Raw genomic sequence first — 17,840 nt, forward strand, 5'->3', positions numbered from 1 at the left:
GGACTGTACTCAACACTGCTGTTCCACTCATGTAGACTTCTGCTTGCACAATGAAACTTCCTCCTCTCCTCTGCAGCTCCCCCCTAGCCCCACCCCCCAAATGTGTTCTGGGGTTGGAAGAACCTCTGAAACAGATTTTGAGGCAGGTATTCTAGAGGAAAGGGGCAGTCCCATTGCACAAGCAGAACATATGCAGCATTTGATACAACCTACTGTAAATATGTTCACGCAGGAATACAACAAAGATTGAATCTTGCTGAATAGTTTCACCTACTGGTCAATTTTCAGCCCTTTAAAAAACAGCAATCAACTGATGAACTTGAAGGCTTCTGCATTCATGCAAAGCTCTGATGTTTCCATCACCACATGGCAGTAAATACATGTCAAAGGATGGGAATCTTGAGGCAAAACATCCACTGAAAAGACCTCAGACAGTTCTACGCATCAGCTCACAACCTTCTGAAAGTCAGGTTGCAAGGAATATTGGTTTCTAAATGCCAAAAGAGCTAAAACACACACACACCCTATTACAAAGCCATAATTTTTCCTAAACTGCCCTTTCCCTCTTTCTGAAAAAATTCCATGCACAGAGCTGCCAAATGTTCTGCTGACAGGCCAAATTTTAAAACTAATTTATATGCCAGTTGAAAGGGTAATAAAATTTGGACTTCTACGTGGTAATAGTAAGAACTGAGTAATAGTAAGAACTGAGCACACTTATTACAAAGGGTGGTTTGAAATGCAGTAGAAATAATTTTATTTAATTTATTAAGGAGAAAAATTATAAAATCTTGCAAATCTACTATAAAACAGCAACAGAAAACACCAAAGCAAAAGTAAGATCAGTTTTAGCTAAATAATTATACTTACTTGCACTGTGCGTGATAATACTTAATAAGATTCTGTAGAAGGTCCACACCTTTTTTTGTCTTGATTTCATTAACCTTAATGAGATACTGTATAAAGAAAAACCAAAGCTCAGTAGATAATTATATATCGGGGCTTCAGCTGTGCTCAAATACAAGAGCTATTTCAGATCTGTTTAACAAATTCAGCAATTATCTTGGAGGTTGCCTTGCAGTTGACATCTGAAACCACTCCACCAATACAGTGATTAAGATTTTAGTGTATACAAAGTAGATCAGTATGGCATACGAAAATTTATTTAGAAGTAATTAAAAACAAACACCATGATAAAAGATGGTCCCCACCCCCACATTGTTTGAAGCTGTTTGTTCCCTCTTCCTCCCCACAATTTCTAACCCATTCTTAAAACTGAATAGTGCCTTAAGTGTGAATTAGCCCTGAAAGTCAACATGGAATTGGCTAGATGAAGCTTTATGTGACATTCAGATTAATAGGAAAAGAAAATTTGCTATGTCACTGAGTTGTCCAATGTACTATTTCTTACAAAGCAACATTTTGTAACAGGACTTTTAGAATATTTCAGTAGAAATTTGGATAAAAACATTTCAAACCATTTGTTACTTACTTCACACATCTGGAGCTGAAATAGCCTTCTTTCTTTCTCCATTTCTTCTGCTATCTCAGCTCCAGTTATCTCAGTTCGTATCATCCCATGCTGTTTTGCATGTTCTCTTTTTTCCTTTTCGATTTTTGTGCTGAAATTTCAAAAGCATACATTCAATAAACATTGCCACTTCTTACTTTTCCTGCACAGTCTTTCAATTTTTAAATACTCTTTTCTTTTTTCAAAAAGTGAGAGGCAGGAATTAACACTCAAAACGGATGAAGTACATGCTGCACTTTAAAAAACAAAAATAAATCAGACAGCTGTCTGAAGCATGTAGAAAGGAAATTCAACCAGTGTTCAATTCACTTAGCACAACTGTCACTAATATTATAGAGGTGATCTTGAATGGCTGCAAATCCTATTTTCCTATACCTCTGTATATGACTCCACCTTTCAAAAGTGTTAATAAACACATCTTTTTCATTTTCTTTTTGCTTCATTATTATTTCTGTTATATGAGTCATGGGATGGGAGCCAAAGTTAACAAGAAGCATACAGAATGAACCAGAAAGTGAAAAACAGAAACCAAACTTTGCCATAACAACATCCTTCAACTACTACCGCTATTCTTTGTAGTTTATTTCTATCCACATTCCACCTTTATACGTTTAGCACTCAGTTTCAAACATAGCATTTTGTTCAACATATTGATCCATTTCTCCAGTTTTACAGCAATACTGCATGGATGCAGCCAGCAACTCACCAAAGTCTATCAAAGACCTACAAGTCTCCTCATTGCTGAATTCCTTCAAGTGTAAGTTGTTAAATCAGCTGCTACTTTTGCAAATTTAGGAATTGTTCCTCAGAACTAGAGATTGCTGCTGTATCATTTATTTTCCAAGTATTACAAATACACAAAGCAAATGCACAAAACATATATTGGAGTCCAACTGAAACCCACCAAAACCAAATAAAACTGGGTTATACGAAGTTCCTGACCATAATCTTCCATCGTAATCTTTTCAGGCAGTAGTGTTGGGCATGAAATATCAAATCTGTTAACAATTATGCTAATTACAAATAAAATTATATATCTATTGTTGGAAACAGTAGATTTTTTAAAAAGAAAATAATTATTTGATTACATATTTATTTTCCCATAAAGAGTTGACACCATATGTAATTCCCCCCTCCAAAGAAAATCACAAATCAACACAATAATCCTGTGAAATATGATGGCTTGAGTGTGTGTGACTGGCCTAGCATCATCTAAGCAATATTGTAACTGAACAAGAATTTTGAGTTTGGGTCTCCCTGGTCTTAATTCCCCCTTCATGGATCACTGCCTTGCCGTGGCGAAGGGGCTTGAATAACTCAGAGAAGCTATGAGCTATGCCGTGCAGGGCCACCCAAGATGGACAGGTCATAGTGGAGAGTTTTGACCAAACGTGATCCACCTGGAGCAGGAACCGCCAAGCCACTCCAGTATCCCTGCCAAGAAAACTCCATGGACAAAGGCAACAAAGCTACAAACATGAGTCTGACCAAACTGCGGGAGGCAGTGGAAGACAGGAGTGCCTGGCATGCTCTGGTCCATGGGTCACGAAGAGTTGGACACGACTAAACGACTAAACAACAACAACAAAAGTCTTAATTCAACATTCAATGAATGTGACAATGGTATTTCCCACCAAGGATCGCTTGAAGTTCTGTTTGGAGAGGACTGCATTTATACCAAATTGCCAGTGGGTGATTTGCTTGCCCTATTCCTACTGGGATAGGGGGTAAGGTATCACTCCTGTCCATGCTAACAAATGGGCCCCATAAAAAAAGCACTTTCATCTACAAGTGCCTGAATTCTGACATAATGCTATCTGAATGAATCTCTTGCTTAGGCAATTCCCCACTCTACTCCAGTGCAGCAAAATAAATGAAAAAGGAAGGAAGGAAGAACATCCTTCCTTTTTCAACTAACTGCAGTTTGTCTTTATGTATGAACCAAAGCTTTAACTAAGGTTTGCCTGAATAAGCCAGCTTCAAACGATAGTTTACAAACCTTGCTGATATGGACAAGCCATAGCTTAAAGTGCAGTTTTCCTGATTCAGGCATTAACAAATCATTGTAAGCTAAAAGCAGAAGCAAATTCATCCCATTTCCTTATGCTTACACTACAAGAAGAAGAGAGGTGTGGCACACACATAATGCTAAGCCATAGTGTGAATGAGGCCAGTGGCATCTTGTAATATTTGTTAACGCATGCATATTCACTAAATGAGGAATAAACTATACTAAACCAGGTTTGTCAATCCACAAGAACATATTCCCGAGTATCACTGAAATGCGTAAGTTTACTATGTGCCCATTAAATAATTCCATATCATTCATTGACACTGAAGAAAGTGACAGACATCCCCAGAAAAGCTCAAGGCTTGAAAGAAATGATTAGGTCACACACTTAAAGCTGCTCAAACGTTTACCCAGAGTGAACAATACTTACAATTTGGTCTCATAATCCTTCCAGGCTTTGTCAAAAGGCTTTTTAAGATCCTTAGGAAAGAGAAAATGCACTTAAAATAAGTTTATGACACTGCTATGTTAAAATGTATATACTTAAGATATTCTTTCAAGATTATAATTTACTTTTTTAAAAAGAAAGAAAGAAGGCTTCTCTTTTTATAACTTTAAGAATTTCTTTCCCATGGATCTTAAGGCACATATATCTCAAGCTTCGAAGAAGGAGCATGAAATGTAAAGCATGCAATTACAGCTGATTCTACAGAATTTTATGCAGATATGATGTCACCACAAGAACACTGATGGGAAAGCAGCAAAAGCCCATGCAACAAAGTCAGCAATACTATTATAGTTCTCAAGCAAAAAACTTACCCCTTTGACACCTTTCAAATCTCCTTTTAAGAGGGAATCCAATGTGAAGATGACATTGTGACTCAAGCCTTGAAGCTAAGAAGAAAAAGCAGTGTTATTCAATTTTTTTTTTAATTCTTTTTATTAATTTTCACATTAGATCACCAAAAAGAAAAACAAATCAACGGTTACAACAGTTGTAAAAATTCAATTTTTTAAAGTATGAGCTTAACGTGAGCTACAAATATCCATTAATGTCTTGTTTCTACTAATGTGACATTTACACCTATCACAAAAATTTAGATTATTGTTTGAAATAAGCCCTTTATCAAGCTTCGTATCATGAGGGTCCTCAAAGGGAACTATACCAATTCATGAAACCAGGAAAAAATTCCAACAGCTTTGTAAAAAGTTATTTTGTTCTTGAAAATGGCTCAAAGCGTTTTGAGCTTTACAGCTCTCTCTCTCTTTTTTAGAACAAGAAAGTTTTCCTTTTTATAGGAAGAATAGGTTATCTTTTTACACTGGGGGTTGGAAGGAATGTCAGGTACCATCCAAATATATCTATTTAAAGGTTATTCTTGAAGAAGAGTCATAAAGCACATAAACCTGAGGCTTGGCTAATGATGAAGCATAAACCATATTGTTCTCTCATTAGGAGAGTAAAGTGTAAACAGATCTAAGCTTTGCAAAGACAAAAAAAGGGAAACAAAACACAAGACACCTTTCAGCTCTCTATTCTGCAATACACTCCAAAAAAATAGCATACTGAGGTGTCCATTAAAAATCATATACAATGGGCTTTACCCTCGGTGTCTTTTTGGCTCCTTCTTTCCTTCCCGGGAGTAATGCCCATCCTACCCATGGGAAAGGCCTGAAAGGCTACACTAGAACCATAGGCATGTCCATGATTTCTGTCAACTCTACACTCTAGCCACAGCTTCTATTCAATAGCCCATGCGATTCTCAAACATTTATCCAACAAACAGGAACAGCTTTTTTGGGGGTGGAGAGGAGGCAGCCGAGCTCTGTTCTATGAGCAATCATCACAATCCACTCAAATATTGTAAATAATTCCCTGTTAAATGTGTTTTTAAAAAGCACTAAAAAATGAAGACCTTTTAAGGTTTCTGACCATTTCTTTAGTGTCACAAAGCAGTTTGAATAAATCAGAAACATACAATGATCATAATTGTATTGGTCTATGAGCTCTTAATGGTTTAATTAAGTAGCTCCTTTACTGTTCCATTCAAGCACAGACTGCACTGAATGCCACTCCTGCAGCACACGTTTAAAACATTCCTTGTCATTTGCAGAGCTAGGAAAATCTCACGCCTAAAAATATGGTGTGTTGCTGTTGTTTAGTCATTTAGTCATGTCCGACTCTTCATGACCCCATGGACCAGAGCATGCCAGGCACTCCTGTCTTCCACTGCCTCCCGCAGTTTGGTCAAACTCATGCTTGTAGCTTCGAGAACACTGTCCAGCCATCTCGTCCTCTGTCGTCCCCTTCTCCTTGTGTCCTCCATCTTTCCCAATATCAGGGTCTTTTCCAAGGAGTCTTTTCTTCTCATGAGGTGGACAAAGTATTGGAGCCTCAGCTTCAGGCTCTGTCCTTCCAGTGAACACTCAGGGCTGATTTCCTTAAGAATGGATAGGTTTGATCTTCTTGCAGTCCATGGGACTCTCAAGAGTCTCCTCCAGCACCATAATTCACCATAATTAAAAAATATGGTGCAGTATCAATTAAATGAGATATTCTCCTTGTCTTTATCTGCAGCTAGAACCAAACACATGCTGCTGCCTACAGAATATTTGAAAAGTTTTTCTAGAGCGGACAATTTGTTACATAAATGAAAGCAAAGCAAATACTTGTTTAAAATCTAAATATTATGAAGAAACAAAACATCAGAAACTCCTTACCAGATTTTTCAGGAGTGTTGATAATTCCTTAGTCAATGTAGAAAACTTTACAAAAGCAGTGCCCAGATCTGGATTATCTCTACTTAAGAAATTACTCCCAAATTTATCTAGTACTTGTGCATAGTTCTCTTCATTTTGGACATGTTCTGAGAGGGAAAAATATAGAAATGGTTTTTTTCCTACGAATAAGAAACAATATTAATACTAACAATAGCATTAAGAAGAAGAACTTTAAATTGGCCTCTTGCTTGTAGCATTATTAAAGTTTTGATAGCAAGATTACCACTCTGAATAATATTTCAGTGAGAGAGATGCTTATTTTCCTGTTAGTCAGTCCTTTGGTCCTTAAACAAGTGCTGGAGTTCATCTAGCTAATTTCAGAACAAGAATTTGAAAAATGGCTAAGAAGTAAGAATTTCATGTAAAAGCCACACCACCGCTGCAACCACCACAGGAATTGCTTGTCATAATGGCTTTAATGTGACTGGACTAAGCATCACAGTGTATTTACATAGTCAGGTCATCTAACGATGTCTGCAACTACTGTGTTTTGATACCACAATAAAAATGTGAGCATCCCCCTGTGGCTAAATGGCTTTACAGAATGTGGTGGAAGTTTGGTATTTGTGGCCAGTGACTGATGGTTAACAGGAAGAGTGGTGAGCTTCTTGGCTATGCCTGGAACAATTGACAGCATGACTTTAAGATACAAAACATTATCAAAAAAAACACCAATCAAATCCGCCTTTGTACTGTCGTAAGTGGCAATTAAACTGTATCACAGAGTGATGGGCAGGCACTTCTTTAAGCTCTTAACATACTGATAATGACACAAGTGCGTCATAGTGGCAGCACCATTACTTATCAGAGAAAAAAGGGTGGGCTTGGTGGGATGTACACATATTGCCCCACTCTTGTAGTTCTTATAGTATTTAATTTTTAATTTTAATTTCTGGTGTTCCAAATACACACGCTCAATTTGCTCATTAAAATTCTAAGCCATGAGGAAAAGGAACAGCAACTGAGACACATCAGAATGTTGTGAACTTCCTTCCTTTCTTTCTTTTTTAAGGTGACTTTTTTAAGATGACTGCACACTTCCGGGTTGGAGGAGCACCGGAAATAGCTTGTGCGCATGCGCAAACATTATTTCCGGTGCACATCTGGGTCAGAGGAGGCCCGTGCACATGCACACAAGCTATTTCCGGTGCTTCTCCAATCTGGAAGTGCACCGGAAATAGCATGTGCGCACCTGTATGGACACGCACTCCCCCGCCGGATACTGGCCTGAGGCGCGGTAAGTTTACTGACCCCTGCTATAGACCAAAATATGTGAAGATGGAATAGGCACACATTACGTTTAAAAGAGACCACTTGATTTAAACACTTCATTTAGCAGTTATTTTCTTTGCAGGTCATACTTTTATTAAATATATTCTAGGAAAGTCATCTATTTCCCGTTCACTTTGCACTGACAAGGACCTAGTCAAAATAAATAACGCTTAACTGATTAATGGAATCGTGAATCACACTCGCCTCATTCACAGGCATTTTTTAGGACAGGAAAAAGTACGGGGGTGGGGGTGGGGGAGACAGACAGGAACTGACGGAAGTCTAAAATCATGAGTACAGAAAGTAAAAGTACTCTCACAAAACTCAACAGTCCGCCAATGAACTAAGAAATATCAACACAACCAAGAGGAAACACTTCTTTTTGAACAGAATAATCTTTATGACATTGTGTTTGTTTTGACAGCCAAATATTGTTCTGAGCAACAGATTATGCTTTTTTTTGGGGGGGGGGGGTTGAAATCTCACAAAAAATTATATATACCAATGTGCATATACCAATATACCTGCAAAACAATTAAAACTGTGATAAATGGAACTGGTAAACTCTAGTTCAGAAAATATATATAAAGCTCCTTTAAATTGCTAGTGCCTTTCAACTGGATTTTATCCATAGGTATTTGACAGCCATTTCTTGAATCTTAAAAAGAGTAAAATGGCAAGAAATATTAACACTACTGAGTAACTCTTTATTATGATTAAGAAAAATGAAGCTTACCTTGCCCAGAATTATATATAGATTTTACAGATTTTTTAACTTTTTGTAGTGCAGTTCGGTCCTGATCTAATGCCTAGGGACAGAAAAAGAAAGACCGTGTCAAAGGCAAGCTACTTCTATTTTGAATTGTACATCTGAAAACCTGAACATGAGGCTCTTGTAAGCAAATACCGAATAATGTCAGGAGCTGCCAGCACTGTACAGTAGAGGCATTGTTATTACCCTCTAGGGAGGTCTTCAGTCACTCAGTCACTTCAAGTCAATTAAAGAACTCTGAACTAAAGTGCTCCTGAGGCAAAAAGCATCTTGAAAATAGTTTGGCAGACCTAGGGGGTAGTGCTATATGGTCTGCTTGAAATCAAACAAATATACTGAAGTTTATAGTAGTTTCACTATTATCTCAATTGAAATTCCACAGATTTAAGTGTCATATTTTAAGTGTCATGCATTTCTTGGACTTCCCCTACTAATAGGTAGCTTTACAAAAGCAGAGTAACAAGCAAAACAAACGTAAGGGTCAGGTCATACATAAATATTTTTCTTCTTGATTTCATCCCACAGAATACTAGGCATGTCTACCTGGAAGTAAACACCACTGTGTTCAGTGGGATTTACACCATAGTAAATGTGCTTGGGAGAAATGTGCAGCTTTAGCATAGGATAAACAAATATAAAACACTAAATTCCAAAACGTACTAGAAAAAATGTACATACAATAAGTTTAAAAATATTAAGTGGCAAATAAATCATGGCATCTATTTTGTAAAGCCCTATGAATGATAAAAAAAATCTGTTTTTAAAATCACAATTTAGCAGCATGCAAGACAGAAAGAAGAATTATCATTAATAATAATAATAATAATAAATTTTATTTATATCCCGCCCTCCCCAGCCGAAGCCGGGCTCAGGGCGGCTAACAACATTAAAACAGTGTGACATTATAAAACATTATAAAAATGAATTAAAATCAAAATTGATGGCAACCATAAACTAAAGCTTTGTAAAGATTGCCAAAGGAGGGGGTCAGGCTGCGCCCTGACCAAATGCCAGGTGGAACAGCTCTGTCTTGCAGGCCCTGCGGAAAGATGTCAAGTCCTGCAGGGCCCTTGTCTCTTGTGACAGAGCGTTCCACCAGGTTGGAGCCGCAGCCGAAAAAGCCCTGGCTCTAGTTGAGGCCAGCCTAACCTCTCTGAGGCCTGGGACCCTCAAGGTGTTTTTATTTGAAGATCGTAAGTTCCTCTGTGGGGCATACCAGGAGAGGCGGTCCCGTAGGTACGAGGGCCCTAGGCCGTATAGGGCTTTGAAGGTTAAAACCAGCACCTTAAACCTGATCCTGTACTCCACCGGGAGCCAGTGCAGCTGGTATAGCACCGGATGAATGTGATCTCTAAGCGAGGACCCCGTAAGGAGTCTCGCTGCGGCATTCTGCACCCGCTGGAGTTTCTGGGTCAGTCTCAAGGGCAGCCCCACGTAGAGCGAGTTACAATAATCCAGTCTGGAGGTGACCGTCGCGTGGATCACAGTGGCTAGGTCAGGGCGAGAGAGGTAAGGAGCCAACTGCTTAGCTTGGCGGAGATGAAAAAATGCCGCCTTTGTTGTAGCTGCAATCTGCGCCTCCATGGAGAGGGAGGTGTCGAAGATTACACCCAAACTCTTAACGGACGGTGCTGGCACTAATTGCACCCCCGCAAGAGATGGGAGTTGCCCCCTCAGTCCCATGTCGTCCCGTCCCAGCCAGAGGACCTCTGTCTTCGAAGGATTTAACTTCAGCCGGCTCCCACGTAACCATCCAGCCACAGCCTCCAAGCATCTGATCAGTGTGTCTGGGGCCGAGTCCGGGTGGCCGTCCATCAACAAATAGAGTTGAGTGTCATCAGCATACTGATGGCAGCCCAGCCCAAAACTCCGGACAAGCTGGGCGAGGGGGCGCATAAAGATGTTAAAAAGCATCGGGGAGAGTATTGCACCCTGAGGCACACCACACACCAAGGAGTGGCGGGATGACAATTCCCCCCCAAGCGCCACCCTCTGTCCCCGACCAGAGAGAAACGAGCGCAGCCATTGAAGGACTGTGCCCTGGATCCCCACGTCGGCAAGGCGGTGGTCCAGGAGTTCGTGATCGACCATGTCGAAGGCTGCTGACAGGTCTAGAAGAATCAGCAGCCCCGACCCGCCTCGATCCAGCTGCCTGCGGAGATCATCTGTTAGGGCGACCAGAGCCGTCTCGGTCCCATGACCAGCGCGGAAGCCGGACTGGAATGGATCCAGAGCTGATGTTTCATCCAGAAACCTACCAAGCTGTTCAGCAACCGCTCTCTCAATCACCTTACCCAGGAATGGAAGATTCGAAACCGGGCGGTAATTGGATAGATCTAAGGGATCTAATGATGTTTTCTTTAAGAGCGGGCGCACCACTGCCTCCTTCAGTTCCCCTGGGAATGTCCCGGTGCCAAGGGACAGATTGATGATATCCCCCAGGGGGGCCCGCACCTCTTCTGGACACGCTCTAATCAGCCAGGACGGGCACGGGTCGAGAGGACAGGTGGTGGGCTTTCCAGCTCGGAGGAATCTGTCTACATCAGCTGGGGATATCCAGTCAAAGTGGTCCAATACTGAACCCGAGGACAGTCGAGGGGCCTCCAGTTCCTTTATTGTATCCAAATTGGCAGGGAGGTCATGGCGGAGCAACAAGACCTTCTCCGCAAAAAAGCTCGCAAATGCCTCACAGCTGTGTGTCAAATTGTTATTTAAATTTGGCTGTCCTTCGAGGGACGTTAAAGACCGAATTATACTAAATAATTGTGCCGGGCGAGAGCTAGCGGATGCAATGGAGGCCGAGAAGTAGGACTTTTTAGCGGCCTTCACTGCCATCTCATAGGTTTTCATAAAAACCCTATAAGATGTTCTTGAGGCTCCGTCACGGGCACCCCGCCATACTCGCTCTAGCCGTCTGAGGTCCCGCTTCATTTTCCGGAGCTCCTCGGTAAACCAGGGAGCCCGGTTTCTGCGGGGTCGCAGAGGGCGCTTAGGTGCGATCTCATTGATGGCTGCCAGGAGCTGGGTATTCCAGGCCTCAACACACTCAGTCAATGAGTCGCCAGGGGGAGAAAGGTCCCGCAAGGCTTGACGGAATCTATCAGGGTCCATCAGCCTCTGCGGGCGAGCCCAAATTGGCTCGCCACCCAAGCAGGGTGGGGGTGGAACGTCAATCCTGGCTTTCAGAGCATAGTGATCAGACCATGGCACCTTCATCGAAGGAAACATGATCACATCTATACCGACGCCAAAGATCAAATCCAGCGTGTGGCCTGCTTGATGTGTGGGGCCCGAAACAAACTGGGAGAGCCCTAGTGTCGCCATGGAAGACACCAGGTCCAGAGCCTGTGAGGAGGGAGTGGCATCAGCATGGATGTTGAAGTCCCCCAATACCAATAGGTTAGGGAACTCCAAGGCCCAGCCGGCCACCGCCTCCAGCAGGCCTGACAGGGTGGCTGCTGGTGCGCTAGGTGGCCGGTACACCAGCCAGACAGCCAAGCTCACCTCGGAGCCCCACACTAGGCCAACACATTCAATGCCGGGGATCGATGGCGATGGTAGAGCCCTTTATTTATTTATGGAAGAATATCAATGCATACAAAATAATATAGAACAGGTATTTATCAAAATAGCTTTGGTTTCTCTCTATGATTCTTCCATTTTTGCTGGTTCTTGAAACAAAATAGGGTATCTGATGTCTTAGGATATAGTAATGGGATAGACAGCCTTTCACCCCTAGGTCACCAAACTAATCCTGCTCAGATCAACAACAATTCACAAATGTTACCATCTGCTGGGTGTCTGGTGTCTGAGGTGAAGTGACTTAACACTTTCAGTTCATTTCTACCAGTGGTAAAAGTAACCAAGAATGAAAAAGGCATCTTAATTAATGGTGGCTGAATGTTACTGACCATAGATATGGATTATGATTGTGCACTTAATACTTATAGAATGGAAATTAAATGAGGTTTGCCAACTTGTTTGTTTGTTTGCTGAAAGATCCGAGGGCACTGTAAAAACACACACACTGCTAAAATTATATATTAAAAATACAAAACAATTACAATCAGAATTAACCATATCAGTAATTAGATTTAGAAAAGGTGCCTGAAATTATCCGACTGCCCTCCCTCAGGAAGAAAAACTAAAATATACTAATGAAAATTGCCAACATTTGTTTTCCTTCCTTCTTTCACATATTTCTTTATTGAGTTTAAGTCTGAAATACCGACAACAGAGAGAGAGGGAGACAGACAGAGGAGAGAGATTGCTTGTCATTACCACCTGCAAGGGGTCCTTTGGTCTGAAAAAGGTCAACACTCGATCTTGGGCAATCCCTATTCTGGTGGCCATGTAATTCTTGGGTTGGTATGGAGGGGAAAGAGAAACATGTAGGGATTTTCTGGAGGCTCAGATGAGAGCTGTGAGTTCATGTAACCATTTTGCTTTGCTCTCACCATGCACCCCAAAATGTGGTTTTCAATATGCAAACTGCTGTGCAGTGAAATGTACAGTGGAACCTTGGTTTTCAACCGTTTTGGATTACAACCACATCAAACCCGGAAGTTTGTGTCCCTTTTTTGGATTACAACCAATTTTGGGGGGGAGGCCCTATTGGCGGAAGCTTGACTTGGGTTACAACCTGTTTTGGTTTACAACCAGACCTCCGGAACGGATTTTGGTTGTAAACCAAGGTACCACTGTACTGCATTTTAAATTAAACTTCCAGGAGATTTTTGAGGCCCACCTGAGAAAGAGAGAGGTGCACTACATCATTTGCATACATCTAAATTAAGATCTTTCTGTTCCTAATTACTACGGAGGGGGAGTTTGCATTGGCACCAAATCATCAATATAAAAGTTAAAAGGAGTGGGAGCCAGAATGCAACTCGGTTTCACTCCTTAAAACATTTTAAAAGCATCAGTCATACCACCATTTAAACCAACTCTGACTCTCATTTCTGTGTTATTTTATTGATATTATTGCTACAAGATTGTCATGGCCTTTGGCTAGAACAATAAACCTGTGAACTGGCGGAAAAATAAACTAAACTAAAAAAAAAAAGCCTGAATACATCATTTCCACAAGAAAAACTGAAAACTTTCCTTGTTAGTGATTTTTATTTTTTAAAAAAATAATAATGTAAAAACCAGTTGTCTAAAAGTACATAAAAAACAGGCATTCAAACAAATAAAAACAGAGCCTGACTTTATGGGTCAGGGAGAGCCTGGGTAAAAGAAAGATGGCTCTACAAGATGCCTGAAACAACTGATTTAGCAATGAGGTTTGTTAAACTGACAACATAGGGGACTTTCCAGGACCCAGAAGGAAGCTTTGATTTCTTTTTGAAGCACATTTTCCTTTTTATAGAGAGTTGTGTCTCAGCTGGTATACAGCAAATAATTTTTTTCCTGTTCACCACATGAGGAGATACCATTCCTGTGGAAGATAATCCTATTATACATCGTTGTAAGGGTTAGCACAGATTGTACTGTGTACTAAAGTAGGCTAGGGATGTTTGAGGAATTTGATATTTGTGAATTCTGATACAAAGCTGACCTGATCTGCCCCTTCTAACCAATGTATGTATCCATCCACCAGCGCTTACACTTCTCAAATGTTCTGACAGTTCTTAGCTCAAGAACTGTATAAATACTTTTTCAATGCTTATTTTGAGTGGAAATGCATTATAAAACAAATATTAATGTATATAAATACAAATATTCTTTCCTTCTTTTTTTAATCCACATGAAAAATACAGAACTGTGATGGAAGAGGATTACGGATGAAAAATGCAGAAGAGGCATAGAGATTGCGCTGTATCCACCTATATTTTACTCAGAGTAGACAAATTAAATCAAATGGACCAAAGTTGGTCATGTCCATTAATATGTATGGAATTATTCCGAGAATGACTAACACTGAATACAAGCCAATATATGTGTGTCAAATGACATCAGGCTCTCAGGTGACAATCTCTACATCTCAAACTCACAAGTACCTCAGCAAAATATGAAACAGAAATGAGTGATATACTCTCTCCTGTCTATCAGTACATATACATATATATGCAGCAAAGACAGAAAGAGAACAAACTATAATCTATTTCTAAAAGTACTTACTAGCAGCTGGCAAAGTAGCTATAGCAAGAGTACTATTGATATTTAAGTCCAAGTCCTAGTAATTTCTGAAGCAGACCCCGAAAACACAATGGCAGGAAGATTCTGGCTATATTCAATCCCCTTAAGATAGATATCTTGTCTTGTTGCAGTTATCTTTACACAAGGCCCAACATTGATGCCAAAGTCCAGCATCGCCTGAGCTCTGCAAGTGCTGCTTTCTCCCAACTGAAGCGCAGAGTGTTTGAGGAATGGGGCATTCGCAGGGAAACCAAAATGCTTGTTTACAAAGCTATTGTACTACCAACCTTACTATATGCTTGTGAAACATGGAGCACTTATAAACGCCATCTCTAACTCCTCGAAATATTCCATCAACAGTGTCTCCCAAAAATTTTGCACATCACTTGGGAAGACAGGCGAACTAATATCAGTGTACTGGAAGAAGCAAAGATCACCAGCGTTGAAGCAATGATTCTTCAACATCAACTCTGTTGGACTGGTCATGTTGTGCAGATGCCTGATGATCGTCTTCCAAAGCAACTACTCTATTCCCAACTTAAAAATGGAAAGTGTAATGCTGGTGGTCAACAAAAGAGGTTTAAAGACTCTCTCAAGGCAAATCTAAAAAAAATGTAGTATAAACACTGACAACTGGGAAACACTGGCCTGCGAGTGTTCCAGTTGGAGAACAGCCTTTACCAAAGGTGTCATGGGCTTTGAAGACACTTGAACTCAGGACGCAAGGGAGAAACGTGCTAAGAGGAAGGCACGCTTGGCAAATCCACACCATGATCAACTACCACCCTTCCACTGTGGAAGAATGTTTGGATCCAGAATTAGCCTCCACAATCACTTACGGACTCATTGTTAAAACCGTGTTTATGGAAGACAATCTTACTTGGCTGCAAGTGATCGCCAAAGAAGATATTGCAAGGCTGGAATGACAAACATTCACCATCTAGTACCCAGCGGTCTGAAGTTCTCACTGCCCTTTCTACATTTGTACACATGACTTATAAACAGCAATCTTGTTTAGATACCTATTTGGACATATGGACTGCTTATCTTATTACTGAAATAACATTTTTATTGTTAATGTCAGCTGGGGATGTGGGTTACCCCCCACTTTCTGTGTTATATTTGCAAATAAAAATCCTATGCAAACATTTGATGGATTAGTCTCCCTTTAACTTGCATCAATCACATTTTCTGTAATACCAGAGTACTCAGTAATTAAAAGTTTTATTTTCCCCAAACCACTGATTTTAAATACATGATTACCGCTGTCTCTGCAAGAACAGCTGATTTCCTTCGCTCTAGAACAAAGCATCACTTTTCTTAGTTACAACCTTATCTAGCAAACTGAACACAGAATAGAGCCACGGAGAATAAGAAGATTGAGTTAATGGCCAGATAGAAGAAGCAAGTGGAATTAATCCTCCCCTTTTATCTCAGGGCTAAGGTTTTGCACTGCTCACATAGAAATTACTAAACCCTGGTTTAATACGTATTTCTAAACATCAGCTACCTAGCACAGAGCAGCTAAAGTTTGTTCTCTGCTTACCTCTCACAGTGTGGTTGGTGGGGGGGGGGAGCACAAGCAGTGGTTCACATGCAACACTTAGCCAGCCACTTCACGGCTTGCTTCCCTACTCTAGCAGAGGAGAAATGAAACAGGAACGACATGAGCTGCATACACCAGCTCACAGTCCATTCACAGGCTGATTTCCCTAACTATGGCTATGGTCAACATGACGTTAGTACATGGCCACTGCAGCAGGCTTCAAATTCAACATGATATGGAATATCCAGAATTTGAAGTATAAAACTTTTAGCCAAAAAGCAAAGAAGTGTGTCTGCAGCTAAGGAATAGTACCTAACAGTTTAAGAAAGCACGTAACAGTACACCAAAAGTAGTAGATTACTCCCAGACTCCCACCCCCAAACACGTGAAAATGCTTTCAGCTGTATTTTGCCTATGGATTTTCGATAATCACAGAACTAAATGAATCATTTTCTTTGCAATTGTGAAGAAAAAGAAGGAAAACTTATTGCTACCTGTTACAAAAGGAATTATCAAGTTTTAAAGGGCAACTGAGTGCTTCTCTTAATTCTCTTTAAATGCCTATTTGAAAATCTAAAATCAGGTTATTCTCTATTAACTCATGCTGACATTAGCATATATTAATCTTGACAATTCAAATATACAGCATCACATTTCTTTAAAACGTCAATGCAATTCAAAAATTAAGAATAATATACCAGTTATAGGTCCACTTATTTTTTTTAATGCAATTATTCTTATTGCACACTGGTACAGGTACAGCAGCTATTGTTTCATGTGCATAGCACCACAACAGACCACAGGCATATTAATTCTGGACTTTCTGCTACTCCCCTAGGGCAGTGACTCACGATCTGCTTATGCATCTGCTTATACTAGCCATTCATGCCAAGTATAAGCTCCGTGCATGGTGGGGCTCAAGCCACTTGCTGCTTCATTAGAGAGAAGCAGGAACTTAGAGATGTGAGGGTGTATGTGGAAATATTGTGGGCTGCCCAAGTCTTCCCTGCTCTTCTCTCTTCACTCATTAACCTTGTTTGTGTGGGCCACAGTTACTGTGAAGTTACTACCATTAAGTTGAAATAACAGGGGAAAAGGGGAAATAAACTGTCCATACTTGCTACTTTGGAATCATATGGCAGCGACAGTCCTTATGAATAAGGCTATCAATGAATACCAACCACAATAGCTATGTTCCTAGAATCATACAGTTGGAATAGACTACAAGGATCATTTAGTCCAACTCCCTGCAATGTAGCACCCCCACAGCCAGCTGCCTATACCAAAACAAGCTTCTCAATTTATTTATGAGTTAGTTTATTTCTTCATTGTACACTTATATTGTTAAAACATTCATCAGTTTATTTCACTCAATATTGGATTGGAAGATTCTGAGCCAAGCAAAATGCATAGGAACAATCTGCTCAGCAAACTCACAGACTGCACTCCTGGGTCCAGTAGTAGTAATTTCAAGTAATTTCAAATGTTGAAAAATTCACAACTTTTCCAATATGAGGTAAGAGTATTGCTTATTTAGCAACCTAGTAAATGCATTAGCACTGCTATTATGATTAACACACTTATCTTTGCTTGACAAACTTTGCATATGAACTTTATAACAAAATCTTAGATATTTGTGTTAAAACAAAATATTTTAGCATCAACATTTATGAGGAGCCTTCTCTCCTCCTCCTCCAGTGTGCTTGCAAGGAGAATGGAAGCATTTGCTTTCGTTTTCAAATGAAGTTTGTCCCACTTTGGATGAAATTGCAAACTCTGATTAGTT

General features: G+C 40.3%; 1 protein-coding gene across 5 annotated transcripts in view; it reads right to left on the bottom strand.

Annotated features, from left to right (window-relative positions):
* The window catches only part of ASAP1 (ArfGAP with SH3 domain, ankyrin repeat and PH domain 1), a 141,681-nt gene that overhangs the window by 54,683 nt on the left and 69,158 nt on the right, over window positions 1-17,840 (bottom strand). For all 5 annotated transcript variants that reach the window (XM_079984204.1, XM_079984200.1, XM_079984201.1 and 2 more), the window contains 6 exons: window positions 8,332-8,404; window positions 6,264-6,409; window positions 4,362-4,436; window positions 3,973-4,022; window positions 1,493-1,622; window positions 871-956 (listed from right to left, as the gene is read on the bottom strand). In XM_079984204.1, coding sequence (XP_079840330.1) covers window positions 871-956; window positions 1,493-1,622; window positions 3,973-4,022; window positions 4,362-4,436; window positions 6,264-6,409; window positions 8,332-8,404 — 560 coding nt within the window. The remainder of the gene's footprint in view (window positions 1-870; window positions 957-1,492; window positions 1,623-3,972; window positions 4,023-4,361; window positions 4,437-6,263; window positions 6,410-8,331; window positions 8,405-17,840) is intronic.

The sequence above is a fragment of the Podarcis cretensis genome (genome assembly GCF_951804945.1).
Source record: "Podarcis cretensis genome assembly, chromosome: 7".
NCBI classification, from domain to species: Eukaryota; Metazoa; Chordata; class Lepidosauria; order Squamata; family Lacertidae; genus Podarcis; species Podarcis cretensis.